At 45.3% G+C, this 14,436-nt stretch overlaps 1 protein-coding gene across 3 annotated transcripts in view; it reads left to right on the top strand.

The window, feature by feature from the left end:
* The first annotated feature begins 1,024 nt into the window (after positions 1-1,024).
* The window catches only part of LOC126541528 (progranulin-like), a 28,513-nt gene continuing 15,101 nt past the window's right edge, over positions 1,025-14,436 (top strand). Inside the window, exons 1-3 of one of the 3 annotated variants that reach the window (XM_055076713.2) lie at positions 1,025-1,623; positions 6,614-6,742; positions 6,999-7,088. In XM_055076713.2, coding sequence (XP_054932688.2) covers positions 1,515-1,623; positions 6,614-6,742; positions 6,999-7,088 — 328 coding nt within the window. In that variant the 5' untranslated portion in view covers positions 1,025-1,514. Of the gene's footprint in view, positions 1,624-1,709; positions 1,869-2,122; positions 2,232-6,613; positions 6,743-6,998; positions 7,089-14,436 lie in introns of those variants that run through there. The other 2 variants (XM_055076715.2, XM_055076714.2) reach the window with 2 other exon arrangements.

Raw genomic sequence — 14,436 nt, 5'->3', positions numbered from 1 at the left:
TCTACGTTTTTGTTGTCTACCCTGAATAGCTACCAATATTTTCTGGGCCTGTTGCGGGCGGAAGAAAATTGAGCGTTCTGATACTTGACTAATATTGCATTTTCGAAAATTGCAGTAATGCCGTGGGCTTTGATGAAATCAAATGTTTGACTAAGGCTCGTCTGGTCCGGATTAATCGTAGTGAAAAGAACAAGCGGACGCCTATCACTAACATAAATCAATAATTCGGGAGCCTTGTTACATATCGCTTTACAATCTCTCTTGCTCTTATTGTGAACAAGGCTCCCTTATGAGAGCCGAAACGTTTCCTTCTTTTTTTATGTTTGTGGTGTGCCGCCGCTTATTCTTTTGACTTTATCAATATTATTTTGACTTTATCGACCTATAAAGCGATATATAAGAAGGAAGAAGAAGCATGTGCTTGCTGCGGTAAAGCTAGGGAAACTATGGAGCATGTTTTATTAGAATGTGAAGACGTCTAACCAGCGGTCGATTTAGGCACCGCTGGCCTCCTTGACGCCCTTGGGTTCAGCGGGAGCCACGGTGGAAGCAAACTAAGGAGAGGCCCTACCCCCTCCGCGCGCTAGGAGAAAAGTGTGGCGGAAATGACGTAGAAGGTTCTCATTTTTTTGCTGCTTTTTTATTTTTATTTTTTTGTATGGCCACGCCTTTTGGGCCACAATGGCGGCGTTCTTATGGTTTTGAGCGCTCACACGTGTTGCTCTGGTAGGTTTCGGGCCGTGGCAAAGGCGCTGAGTGGGCGGGTTTGCGTTAGTCACCGTGTCTTGTTGCGCTGTGTTACCTGCACCGTGCTCTGCCAGATGTTGCGCGAGCGCGCGCGCTCCGCGGCGTGGTTTCGCGAAAGATGTAAACAAGAGAGGAGGGTGGCCCAAAAGGCGGAGCATCGCCATGAGCAACGCCAAATTCCGGCTTCACTTTTGCTTCACAAAGAGTGACGTCAGGGCTTCTCCTTAGTTTCCTTCCTCCGTGGCGGGAGCAGTGATAAATTAAACATGTCCGCAATAAGCATTAGTAAGAGGCGATTGGAGGATTGGTGGAAGAAAAGTAGGGAAACGACAAAAGACGGAGACGTACAAAGGCACAGTTCGCACAAGGGGATCAGAAAATTTGGGTGTGGTAGTTCATAGTGCTTTTTTTTCTTTTTTTATTGTTTACCGTAGGTAGCGCATTAAGCAGTATAATAGCAAGGGCTTGGCGGCGCAACCCACTGCCCCGTTCCAAAGGGGACGCTCATAACATTCATCCATCCATCCATCATGCGCCACTAGCGCGCCAAGAGACTGCACAACTGGGCAAGTGGCGCCCTCCATCGGGGATTCTTCAAACTGTTGGCGTGCCTCAAAAACGGGGCGCAACCACCCACTGGTTATGGTTCAACCATAGGATTTTCGTAGACACTGCCTTACACGTTGTGCTCGTTAGCTTTGATAGAATGCCTCCGACGTTATCTTTGTCTAGGCAAACATGCTGTGTTGCCGGGTGTACCAACAGCTATGCAAACACGGCGAGTTCTGGTGAAACCATTCAGTTTTACCGCTTCCCGATGCGGCCTTTCTACCTTGAACGACGCAATGTTTGGATATCTGCCGTCCGCAAGACCAGGTTCGTACCACGGCAGTGCTGACACTGTGACTGAAATGAACGAAACGGCAACGTCTTCTCTGGGATAAAAAACGCCGAAGGAATTAGTGCAACAAGTCGCTTTGCAAAGCTGGCATTCATAGGACAACTGAACCGAGTTTTGTATGAGCGGCGATGTGCGCACAGCGCACTATGGAATTTTCTTCGTATAATCTTGACAGTGTTGTGTGAAATTACCTCGATTGGGCTGGGAGAGGATAGCGCAAGTACGCCGTCACTTTTCAAGGAGCTGATTGTGTTCACTTTGTCGGTGGACTTTTTTTGTTTCCGGGCCTGCTTTCATTTGTTGCGATTTATGAGTTTTCATCAGTGGTGTGGGATGGAGCACTGCGCGGGCCGGGCTCGGGCCTGTGAACTTCGGCTGGCTTCAGACAGGCCCGGATTAGGCCCGGACATGCCATTTTCATCTGCAAAAAACAGTACTATAAAAACTGCAGCCTTATACAATTTTTAGGTCAGTGGTGTCTGTCGGTTCATGGGAAAGTCTAGGCGGGCAGGCCACGACACGACAGCGATACGCAGCACAGATTCGTGTACGTTAGCGGCGCTCTTCGGCCACGGAGAAAACGGTACCAGTGATTACCCGCGCCCATTGTGTGCACCGTTCTTTAATGCTACTAACATTATTTACTTTAGCAAACAGCGCAAGAAACGGGACACAGAAAAGGGGCACACGATACGGGTGCTGTGTCCCGTTATTTGCGCTGTTTGCTAAGGTACGTGTTTGTACCTACATGCGGCTAGCCACTATTCTGTAGCATTATTTGCCTACTTAAGGGACTTTTTATCTATCTTCATCATCATCGTCAGCCTGTTTTATGTCTACTGCAGGACGAAGGCCTCTCCCTGCGATCTCCAATTACCCATGTCCTGCGCCAACCGATTCCAACTAGCGCCTGCGAATTTCCTAATTTCATCGCTCCACCTAGTCTTTTGTCATCGTCGATTGCGTTTTCCTTCTCTTGGTACCCATTCGGTTACCCTAATGGTCCAACGATTATCTAACCAGTGCGTTACATGACCTGCCCAGCTCCATTTTTTCTTCTTGATGTCAATTAGAATATCGTCTATACCCGTTTGCTCTCTGACCCAAACCGCTCTCTTTCTGTCTCTTAACGTTATGCCTAGCATTCTTCGTTTCATCGCTCTTTGTGCGGTCCTTAACTTGGTCTCAAACTTGGTCAGTCTCCAAGTCTCTGCCCCATATGTCAGCACTGGTAAAAGGCACTGATTGTACACCTTCCTTTTCAATGATAATGGTAAGCTTCCAGTCAAGTTGGAGCTCCTTCTTTACAGAAAAGAGAAGGGAGGCAGACCCAAAGATTGGAAGCCAGTCTCCGAAAGCAGCATCACACTTCGCACTTGTGACGGGGGGATGATACCCAGGGTCGACGTTATTCGGGTCCTGGGCATGTTTGTCGAATTCAACGGCGGAAACGGGACTGCTCTGCGCAAGATCATCGCAAAGATGGACAACGCTTTCCGCCTCGTATGCAGAATCGCAAATCGGCATCGAGGCATGAAAGAAAACTATCTTCTCAGGCTGATCAATGCCTTCGTACTCAGCCACCTCACGTACATGATTTCTATGCACAACTGGCTCAGGGCGGTGCGAGACAAGCTCAACGTTCTCATCCGCAAAGTAGTCAAGAGGGCTCTCGGGCTACCCATCAGGACCCATACCAAGAATCTCTTGAAGCTAGGGGTACATAACACCGCCGAGGAGATTGCCGAAGCCCAAGAACGCGCGCAACTCAGTCGCCTGACCACCGCAGCAGCAGGTAAACGCATCCTCGAAGAGCTGGGTTACCACCCTGCGGAATTCCCGAGGGTCAGTACCCCGATCCCTAGGTGCATTCGAGACAAGTTCGTAGTGGCCCCTGTGCCCCGAAACGTTCATCCCGTCCACAACGAGGGCAGACGCAAGGCCAGAGCAGCAGCCATCCTCAAACAGATCAAGCAACACGACATTAGAGCAAGCTTCGTCGACGCCACGGAGTACAGTGACGGGAAGACCTTTGGCCGTCGTTGTGGTCTACTCGAGCGGCAAGATTTCCAATAGCGCCTCGATTCGCACTTCAGACCCCGGAGTCGCCGAACAAGTCGCCATCGCCCTCGCCCTGCTAGATGGTCGTGGGTCCGAAATCTATAGTGATTCCAAAATGGCAGTTAGGTCTTTTCAGAAGGGTTGCATCGCCAAGGAAGCTGTTCATCTTCTTAGCGGCTCGAGTCCATATGCTCTCACAAACCATTCAATTCACTGGTTTCCCGCTCACCTCACCGACCACGCTTCCTCTATAAGAAGCACTGACTCCCCTCCTCTCTACGGTCACAGGGACGCTCTCACTACTTACGAGATTATTAAATATTTCTACATGTCTAGAAGGGTCTTTCCACCCCCTCGCCCCAAGTTGAATAGGGCGCAAGCCGTTTCGCTTAGGCTTCTACAGACTAGCACATATCCGTGTCTGTCCGCTCTCCACGAGGCTTACCTCGACGTGTATCGCGACAATGCCTGCCCGTCCTGCGGCCAGACCTCCACTCTACCTCACATGCTCTGGGAGTGCGGGTCGACATACCCCAAGTTCATCAAGGAGGAGTGGGACTCGCTTCTGCGTAGCCCTGCTCTAGAAAAGCAAATCCTGGCAGTCCGGCGTGCCCGCGACCGGGCCGGTGGGCTAGACCTGCCGGTCCCGACGTGGGACTAGCCGGGTGCGCGACGAGTTTGCGTCCTCGCCGGACCTGCAATCAAGTTTATTCACTCACTCACTCACTCCAGTCAGGAGCTGTCAATGTCTGCCGTATGCGATCTAACCCATTTTTATTCTTCTGTGAATTTCCTTGTCATGATCAGGGTTCCCTGTGAGTTAATTGACCTAGGTAAATGTACTCCTTCACAGACTCTAGAGGCCGACTGGCGATCCTGACCTCTTGTTCCTTTGCCCGGCTATTTATCATTACCTTTGTCTTCTACATATTAATCTTCTATCCCACTCTTGCACTCTCTCTGTTAAGGTCCTCAATCATTTGTTGTTATTCATCTGCATTGTTGCTGAATAGAACAGTGTCATCGGCAAACCGAAGGTTGCTGAGATATTCGCCATCGATCTTTACTCGTAAGCCTTCCCAGTTTAATAGCTTGAATACTTCTAGGCACACTGGATAGCAGGGGAGAGAGTGTCTCCCTGTCTGACTCCTTTCTTTATAGGTATCTTCCTGCTTTTCTAGTGTAGAATTAAGGTAGCTGTAGAACCTCTGTAAATATTTTCCAAGGTATTTACGTAAGCGTTCTGTACTCCTTGATTATGCAGTGCCTCTATGACTGATCTATCTCACGTCATGTTATAACATTGTTGTCTACTAACTTAATTCCACACATTGAGTGACTCAACCCTTGTTTTCACAACCTTGTATTTGTTTTTCTAGCGCTACGTGGGTTCCCTGCGAATTTATGTCAGCAAGCAGATCGTATCCCAATCTGACGGGGAAAAATGCTATGTCGCCTAGATTGTACATGAACTGTACTGAAACAAAAATAAGACACGAGTCCAAATTTGCTCATTTTGCAAAACAAGGATGCCTATATTGTCGACTAAAAATTCACACCATTACAATGAAGCCGAATAAAGGTATAAAACTGGCATTTCCCGGCACGAAAATGTGCTGCATGATTAGTCACGTGGCACATCCTCGTGTTCTGCAGGCTTTCTTTAATACTTGGAAAAAACTTCTATGTAGCACGTATAGAGCAACATAAAGATGGATCGGGAATGTTTTATGATGGCCTACAATTTTATGATTGACAATTTTGCTCGGATGATAATATTTCAGAAGTTAATTCAATTACGATGAGTAATTATGTAATCAGACAAAATATTAAAAAATAGTCTGTCTTCTTCCAAGCGACGGCAAGCAAAATGACCATGGTTCTGTCTAGCTATGTGGCACCCACATACCTTAATATTTTAACACACATTACGTTGGACACCCTGTTTATTGCCACACAACAGAAAATGTACGGCTTTCACATCACACTTTAAATGACAAGCGTGGTGATCGACAGATGTACTTTTTTATATCCGCCTCCCTAATATACCCAGGCGTTGTGCCACTTTCGGTGGCTGTTGTGAGCCTGCTCCCTTTCTGTTTTCCTCACTGTCCATTGCGTATGAGTGTTTTCATGCTGAATAGATGAATAATAATCTGTGTGTGTATGGCTAGCAATGAAATTAAATGGAATGTTCATTTTTCTAATGGTTAGAGTAGCCAGCAAGAGGGGACGCTGGGCAAGAAACTGCTTTGACGTGCCTTGAAGACCGCCCAGTGCACATTGATTACATGACAGTGTCTTCACTAAAAACAAAGAACTCGACGTAGCTTCGTATAGGCTCGAGGGCTAGTGGGTCGAACAGAACTGGGCCAGGCAAAGTCAGCCCGGGCCTGAATCTTTCAGACCCAGGCCAGGTACGAGCCAGGTTTGAAATCGCCAGGCCAAGCACGAGCAGGCCAACGCGTGGCACTTTTGGGCTCCGGCTGAGCCTGGCCCTGAAAAGCCAGCCAGTGCTCTAGGGTGAGGTCTGATATGGGCTTTGCATCTAGCCTCTGGCAACTGAAAGAATTAGGATGTTGAGTATTTTTATTCATTTTTCAGTTTTCTGGACAATGCATGAGACATCCTCTCATTCAAAAACTTGTCGAGAACAATGCGTTGTGCTGCAGTATTAATTTCACCTCTGGTGTTGCATGGCAGAGCATTTTATCACATCTTAAATACCCACTCTTCTTGTACCCTAAATATGCCTTGCATTCCCCAGTAGAACTGAATATATACTTTTTATTTTAAATAATGAATTTGTACCCATGCACACTTTACATTTGGTTGTAGTCTTTTAAGAAATGCCTGCTTTCACAAATTTGAGCCACGTAAATGTCATTGTGATTTCTTTTCCAGGGGTGATGACTGGGAGCCAAATCATAACTCGCGTATTTGCAGTCGTCATTTTGTTGGAGATCGAAAGTCGGACAACCCCAGAAACCCGAACTACAATCCATCAGTCTTTCCACAGCCACAGAAACAAAGGTACAGGGGACATGCAAATGATTTTGAAGTCCTTCATGTGCACATCCGAGCAGATCTGTTACTGTTGCAATCACTGTTGTTGCATCTACCAATCTTCCCACTTCAATATTGCGTTGATCAAAAGAAATCTGTACAGAGGATTGCTTTTTTTAAACACTGTTTAAATTATGTTTTGGAAACAAACCAGTTGAACCCATTTTGCTTATTTGATTTGATAGACAAACAGCCATTTGCTCCACCTTGCATCCCACCGCAGGTCTCCCTGCCGCAAGCCATCACTTGTTTCACAGCCACAATCGCAAAGGAAAAGGACACGGGCACCTGCATCCCAAGGGCGCCGCAGGCCGTATGTACTCCCAAACAGATTACTAGCTCTCTGTGCACCACCTTCTCTCATGGCATAATGCATAAGTACTCGGTTTTCTTCTATTTAGAATGTTTTGTGTGTGTGTGTATTTGGTTTGTATTACTTGTTCATTTTTCAAGCATTGCCATGCTTTGGTACCCTGCCTTATAAAGGCATTAAACATTTTGTCAACAGAAAGAACATGGAACTTAGAGCTCATTGTTATTTTGTATGTGCTCATAGTTTAACAAGATCACCACAAGACACTCTTAGTATATTTAAAGTAATTCCTATCACATATGTAACTCCTTATTATGTGTTTATTTTGACTAATAACTCATTATAAATGCCTAGAAAGTTTAATACTGACAACTGTTTGTGCGGTCAAATGGCAAAGTTCTCTACTACAGTTTCTGTCACACCCTGTAACAATGGGCCACAACAATGCCACTTCAATAGCAAGCAAGACTTTCTCAACTATTGCACATGACAAAAATAACCTTGTTAAGGGGTACTGGGAATAGCATAACACAGCTGTTAATGAGCAAAATGATAAATGCAGGCCATTGCTCGATAGCATATTAACATGATGCAGGCCCTAGTCCCACTGCTTTCCTGATACTCATGTACTTGTGCGCAGTCACATTGGCAAGACTAGAAACTATATGTTACCATGTGACTTAAGGTCACCTCATTCTCAGCTTCACCCCCTGCCATAGGGCGAAGAAAAACCAAAACTTGTGCGCCCTGCCACCGGAATTCAGCTCCGGGAGCTAGATACACTAATGACTGCCCTATTCTTTAGGTTTAATGCCTGATAATTTCTGCAGGGTTCCTGTGCCCCGCGTAGAGTCTGAGAATGGTGGCATCGGTGCACGTATTTTCGAGACCACAGCAGGCAGTACCGTAGCAGAGGAGGATGACACTGTGTGCATTGCAAAAAAAAAGGTTGTTCTTGAGAAAACGGTGGTCTCCACTGTGGGGGCCTGCTGCAGTCATGGTAAACGAGTTCAGATTTGGAGGAATCACTGAAGTCTGCCACTTTCTTTTTTTGTTGTTGTAGTTGTTGTGTAACATCGAGCAGTTTTTATGTATTGACTGTGGTAGGAGAGCAATTTAGCATTTCCAGGCAGATTACTCAGAGGCAGACATTAATTGCGCAACAAATTGGTGAAGTACAAATCAATTACGTCATAATGAAGTTCTGCTAATAATTTCTTTAGTTATTCACTCTAGGGCAGACGTTGCATTTGCAGGTATGGTCATTGACAGTAAAGAACTCGTACCCGTTTAGCAGGAATGAGATTAGCACCAGCTTAAAACTGCCCTTACTCAATATTTGCTACTGAACACCCTGGCATTCCAGTTAGTTTTCTCTTGCAGTGCAGAGGGTAGACTTTTGAACTGCCGTTAACCGCTATGAAATGCCAGTGCATTCCATGGCATATTCTTTAGATGTCTAAACTATGGTGCTAATATCAGAATTTTTATCAAAAAGGTATGACAAATAGTTATACTTGCTGGCAACTTTCTGTGGCCACAAAGGGGAGCTACAGAAGCAAAGCACGTGCTAGTGAGGACGTTTGTTAAGTGCCACATTTTCGTCCACATAGCAAAGCCTTGAATTAAGCTGATTGTGCATTACAATTCGTCCTACAAGCAATGTCCATTTGTCTAAGTAGTCTACCTGTAGAAGCGTAAATACACTGCTGAATGCAGGCAATGTTTTCAATTTTAGATATAAAGAACAAAGGCACCCAGTATAAAAATAGCAGCTCCTATACCCCAGGTAATCCAGGCACCTTTGTTCACTTGCAATGCAAGACACCCTTGTACTTAGATTTAGGTGCACGTTAAAGAATGCCAGGTGGTCCGAATTTCCAGAGTCCCCCACTATGGCGTGCCTCATAATCATGTTGTGTATTGGCACGTAAAACCCGTAATTTAATTTTTTTTCTGCCTTGGATCGACTCGGTATTGCACTACCTTCGGTATCGGCCCTGTATGGGGAGTGCTTAATGCCTGCTTCACCTCCACCGCCGGGTCCACCTGGTATTAAAGTATCTTCGGGATCGGCCCATGTATGAAAAATTGTTGGTCTACGCGCGGACGCGAACCGCTAGATTCTAGCCATAGACAGCTTTGCTGTAAAAAGGCTACATGCCCCGTATCCATCATGTCTAATAATTAGCTATCATGCAAGGTCTTCTGTGAATTCCACATTTTCATATCAGATTATTGAATATTCAGGATACAAGGCATATGGGCTTTTTGTCGGGATCATTTAAAAAATGACCATCCAACTAGTGCAGGCAAATTGAAAGATATGAAGTTGTGACCAGAGGAGTGAAAGCCTTGCCTAATGCATGCAACTGTTTGATAAGAGCATGGATATTTTACTGGTTTATACCTATATCAGGACTGAATTTCGACTTATGTTTAAGAGAGAGGAACTTTAATAGCAGAAAGGTGGAGAGGTTGGCCTCAGTGGAGAGGTTGGCCTCAGTGGAGTGCCTCTGGCCTGCTACTTCACACTGGGGAAGGGGATGGGGAGAGTAACATAAATAGGATGAAGAGAGGATGACATGATGAAGTTGATGATAAGAGCTGTAGAGTAAACTGTTCCTGTGCAACTTGTATATTCACACTTCACGGTATACACATCTTCACAGGCAGAGGTGAAAGTTACTTCAGTGCAGCCAGGAGACTGCCTATATTTATTTATTTGTTTGAAATACCTACACTGCCCAAAGGCATTATCACAAGAGGGGATGAATACTTAGTGCATGAATGAGACCAGCGTGGAGCAAACAACGAACAACTGTGCACGCCGTTGTACACCATCAAAAATAACCATGCATGCCGTTATAGTACATCGAACAAAAATAACCACACATGCCGTTATACACCCAACAACAGAGCTCGAAACGACACTTCAGTTCGGCATTCAGTAATTTGTTGTGGCAATTGATTTCATTGACTGATGGTGTACCAAAAAAATGATCCACGAAAGGCATTCATGTTACAATTAATTTCCTTTATTTTCCATTGATGATCAGGTCTTTGAGATGTAAAATGAGGGTGTAAAACATATGTTTCCCTGTTTACTTTAACCAAGCAGCAATAAATTTTGAAAAGCATCTCCAATCGCATGATTTTTCTGCACCTGCTTAACCATTCGAATCCCAGCCCATCCTTAGGTGTTGAAATACTACAAGTAAAGTTATAATTATTAGAAACAAAATGGGCTGCGCAGTTTTGTAAAAGTTCAAGCATATTAGGAAGGATATTAGTTTGTGGGTCCCAGACAGCACACACATACTCTAATATGAATCTTACATTAGTAAAGTAAATTAGTTCTCTCTAATTTTTGGAAGTGCTGTCCTGAAGTTACAATTGTCAAAATTCAGCATTTTGCATGCTCTAGCTGTTACATATTCAACCCGCTTAGTCCAAGTGCTATTACATTCATAATGCATTCATAATGCTCAAATAGCAAAAAAAGTACTGCGCGGCATTTGAACATTCATGTGTATAGGTTGGTTTCACAGTGTGCTTGATGTTATGCCTAGTAAAAGACTTTGTTGTGGCGCAGCATTTGTGTAACGTGTACTACTGCATTGGCCTCACCTTTTCTTACATTGACATCAGGTTGAAGAAAAGGAAGGCTTGTGCCTTTGAGCTGCAGTCTACTAGCACAAATTACTATGAAGATTACAACCAGGTACCAGCTTCACTATTTTACTACAATTATGTTGCAGTGCTCTTATTTATTCATTGAAGTTCCACTAAATGTCTTTAAACTATGGTATTATGTAGAGCGGGGTCACTACAGAAGTGCCAAAACCAACGCTGAAAGTCAAGCAAAAGAAATGTTAATATAAAAGCAGCGATAAATAAAAAAACAATGCAGTCGGACTTTGTTATAAGGAAGATGCATCCAATACTAAAATACCTTTATTATATCCAGTATTTGTTGCAAGCATGCATTCTTTACCTGCTGGGGGAATATTGGCAAAAAGCATTTTATATTTACTTCATTATATTAGATAACTTGTTATATTGGTGTTTGCTTTGTCAAGGTTTGACACAAACACAGGTTAGAGTAATGAGAGGGAAATAGATACTGTTACGGGGATATTGGGGGTATGGACAGACTGTATTTACAATTTATACACAAGCAGAGTCAATGTAGTTAAGTGGCTGACCAGCACCAGCATGCACAAGAACAATAGGCAAAGCCCAAGGGCCGTCGGATGGTTTGATGACCCCTTTGCAGAGCATTTTGTCCACTTCTGATTGGTTGACTCTATGTTCAGCATGTGATACATGATAGGGACGCAGACAAATAGGATTCATGTCTCCAGTATTTATGCGGTGGTGAACAACAGATGTTTGACCTAAAGGCCTGTCGCCGAAATCAAAGATGTCACTGTACGACTCGAGCAGGAGATGTATGTCCATGGTTCGTGCAGATGTGAGGTCAGGTGCAATCATTTTCGCTAAGTCATTCGTTAAGGAACCAGAGCTGTGAGCTGCAATTAGCGCTAATAAACCACTCTCGGCATTCATACTCTCAATGTCAAGTTCGGAAGTACTAGAAACGGTGTTGAAGAACATGCCGGCCGGAAGCACTTGAGGGCACAGGCTGAAATTCGGAAGTGGTAGAACGATGTCGTTATTGGTAATCGTGACCAGCATATGCGGAACAGCAATGTTCCGGTTCAAAAGCATGTCGACGATGGGGCGAAGCACATATTCACTGTCAGGAACCTGTGGCTCCGCAGTCAAAGTGGCGTAAGTGACTGCCTCGGGTGACAGACGCACATCATGAAGTGAGCACGTGTGTGGTAGGGCGGTGCTCGCAGCATCTGCGAGTTGAGGCAGTTACAACTGAAGAACTCTGGTCGCGCAGTCAAGGAGAGCAAAATGATTGTATAAAAAGTCTAATCCAAGGATAACGCAGTGAAGCCAGTTGTCGATCACGGCGAAGAGAACAGAAGTAGGGCAGCTGGCTGTAATTAAACGCACAGTACACATTCCAAGAACAACCAGCACGCCGCTGTTGGCCACACAAAGCAATCGGACTGGGGTGAGGACTTTCTTTAAACGTCTACATAGGCTAGCACTCGTCACAGATATGCAGGCTCCAGTGTCGACAAGTGCTTGGACAGATACACCGTCTATTTTAATGGCAATTACACTTCTCTTTGTGGGCACAGACAGAGGATTTGCTGCAGTAGTAGGCAATGCAGCACCACCTTCGACGGCTGCGTTTCATATTTTCCGAAAGGGTGCGACGAACGGGAAGATGGCCGGCATGTTTGCGGTGAACGAGACTGGTGCCCGCGCAGCGATGGTGAGCGACTGTACCACGTGTTCCTATCAGAGTTGTTGGCACTGTTAAACTCGGCGATGGACGAAACATTGCAGGCATTTCCATCAAAACAGCTCAGGTTGGTCAGCGTGTGAGGTGTTGAGGACCACAAGTTGCGACAGTATCGGCCGACATGACCAATGCGGCGACAGGCGAAACATACACGCTGGTCATCCACAGTTCTCCACTCAGTCGTATTGCGATAATGCGGAGAGGAGTGACGGGGTGGAATGAAAATAGTAGACGGGCACTCGTTGGCTCTGGAGTTGGTGACAGCAGACAAAATGTCGACCAATGTTTTCAAGTTCCTGGTGTACGGTGGCTTGTATGAGGGGAACTGAAATAGAGGTAGCATCAGGGCTACACAAACAGAAAGCTGCGGGCACCATTGCATCCAGTTCACGTCAAACGATTCGCAGCACGTCCTCTGATGGCGACGCATGCTGCTGCACGGGTGGAACTTCACACGTCGACATTGCAGCAGTAATGGTAAGTCTGGCGAATGGTTGCAGGACGTGTCTGCATTTGGCCTGCTCGAATTTTCAGCACTCTTTGATGATAGCATGAACTGTAGAGCAGCTTTTCCACATGAGCAGATTAAAGGCATCAGCAATGCCCTTCAGCACGTGCCCGACCTTGTCAAGTTGTGATCGGCTTTACGACAAAGTGCCAGCATGTCCTGGATGTACGAGACATAGGACTCCATGGGGGATTGGGCACGGGAGGCCAGTTCCTGCTTTGCAGCAATTTTATGGCCAGCTGGTTTGCCAAACAACTCTGTCAACTTCTTTTTGCATTGGTCTCGGCTGGTTAGCTCCTCTTCGGGGTTTTCGTACACCTTTGCCGTGCTTCATAGGTAGAACAACAGGTAAGCTAGCATAAGCATAGAGTGCCATCTGATGATTCCACTCATGCATTCGTACATAGCCACCCACTCCTCAACGTTGGTGCCATCGGTCTCGTAGAAAGTTCCAGGGTGCTCGGGTTGCAACCGAAGGAGACAGCGACGTAGCTGGTGACGGTGACGTTGGAGGCGGCAACGATGTTTATTCCGCATGCTCACCGTCATTCATGGTGGGGACAGTGATGTGACGGCCACTGCGGAGCCCCATTTCCAGCCGTGGTACCCACCAATGTGTTACGGGGATGTTGGGAGAATACACAGACTGTATTTACAATTTATACACAAGCAGAGTCAATGTAGCTAAGATGGCTGACCACAAACAACACGCAGCAGCCAAAGTCTCGCGATCCTCTTCCTTTCTCCCCTTTTATCCTTCCGTAACAATATTATAGAAATCATAGATAATAGCATAGTGTAGCCGGCTAAAGATTTAAAAAAGCAGGCAAGGGCAAAATAAGCCAATGATAATAGTTGTGTTTAATGATCAACGAAAATAAGCGATGGCAATAAGCGATAGCAAAGTGTGTGGGTAAAAAAAATTGTACATGAGACAACAAGGAACCCTTGCAAGCTGTGTGCAGAGGAAACGATGTGAGCATGACAAAGAAGAGGCAGAACATCATCAAAAGTAGCTTGCACTAAACAGAAAAGAATTTGCCAAATAAATAAATGAATGGAGCTTACATGGGGATCTTAAGTTAATCAGGACTTGGAATTTAGTAATGTCGGTCTCGGTGGCAGTTCGGGATTTTAGATGGTTTCACTTGTTTCCTTTATTTTTTGCATTTTGGTAGCCTGATTTGACCAAAAGCTTCTTTTTTACTGCTGCAGCCAACTGCTAGTCCAGGTTCTCCTACAATTGAATTTGATGGCAAAAATCAAGTGGAAACATGTGAGGTATGTAAATGCTTTAATCATTGATTATAGCTCAGAAAATAAAACTTGCATGTCACAATTGTTTACTTGTGTTTCAGATGGGAACAATGACATCACTTGAAGTTCGTGAGGTACATATATGGATGTTTCACTCGTTAACATCTAGTTGCAATGAAACATTGGTGCGCACT

The sequence above is a fragment of the Dermacentor andersoni genome, chromosome 2, assembly GCF_023375885.2.
Source record: "Dermacentor andersoni chromosome 2, qqDerAnde1_hic_scaffold, whole genome shotgun sequence".
Classification (NCBI taxonomy): Eukaryota; Metazoa; Arthropoda; class Arachnida; order Ixodida; family Ixodidae; genus Dermacentor; species Dermacentor andersoni.
This window is presented reverse-complemented; position numbering and strand designations above follow the sequence as displayed.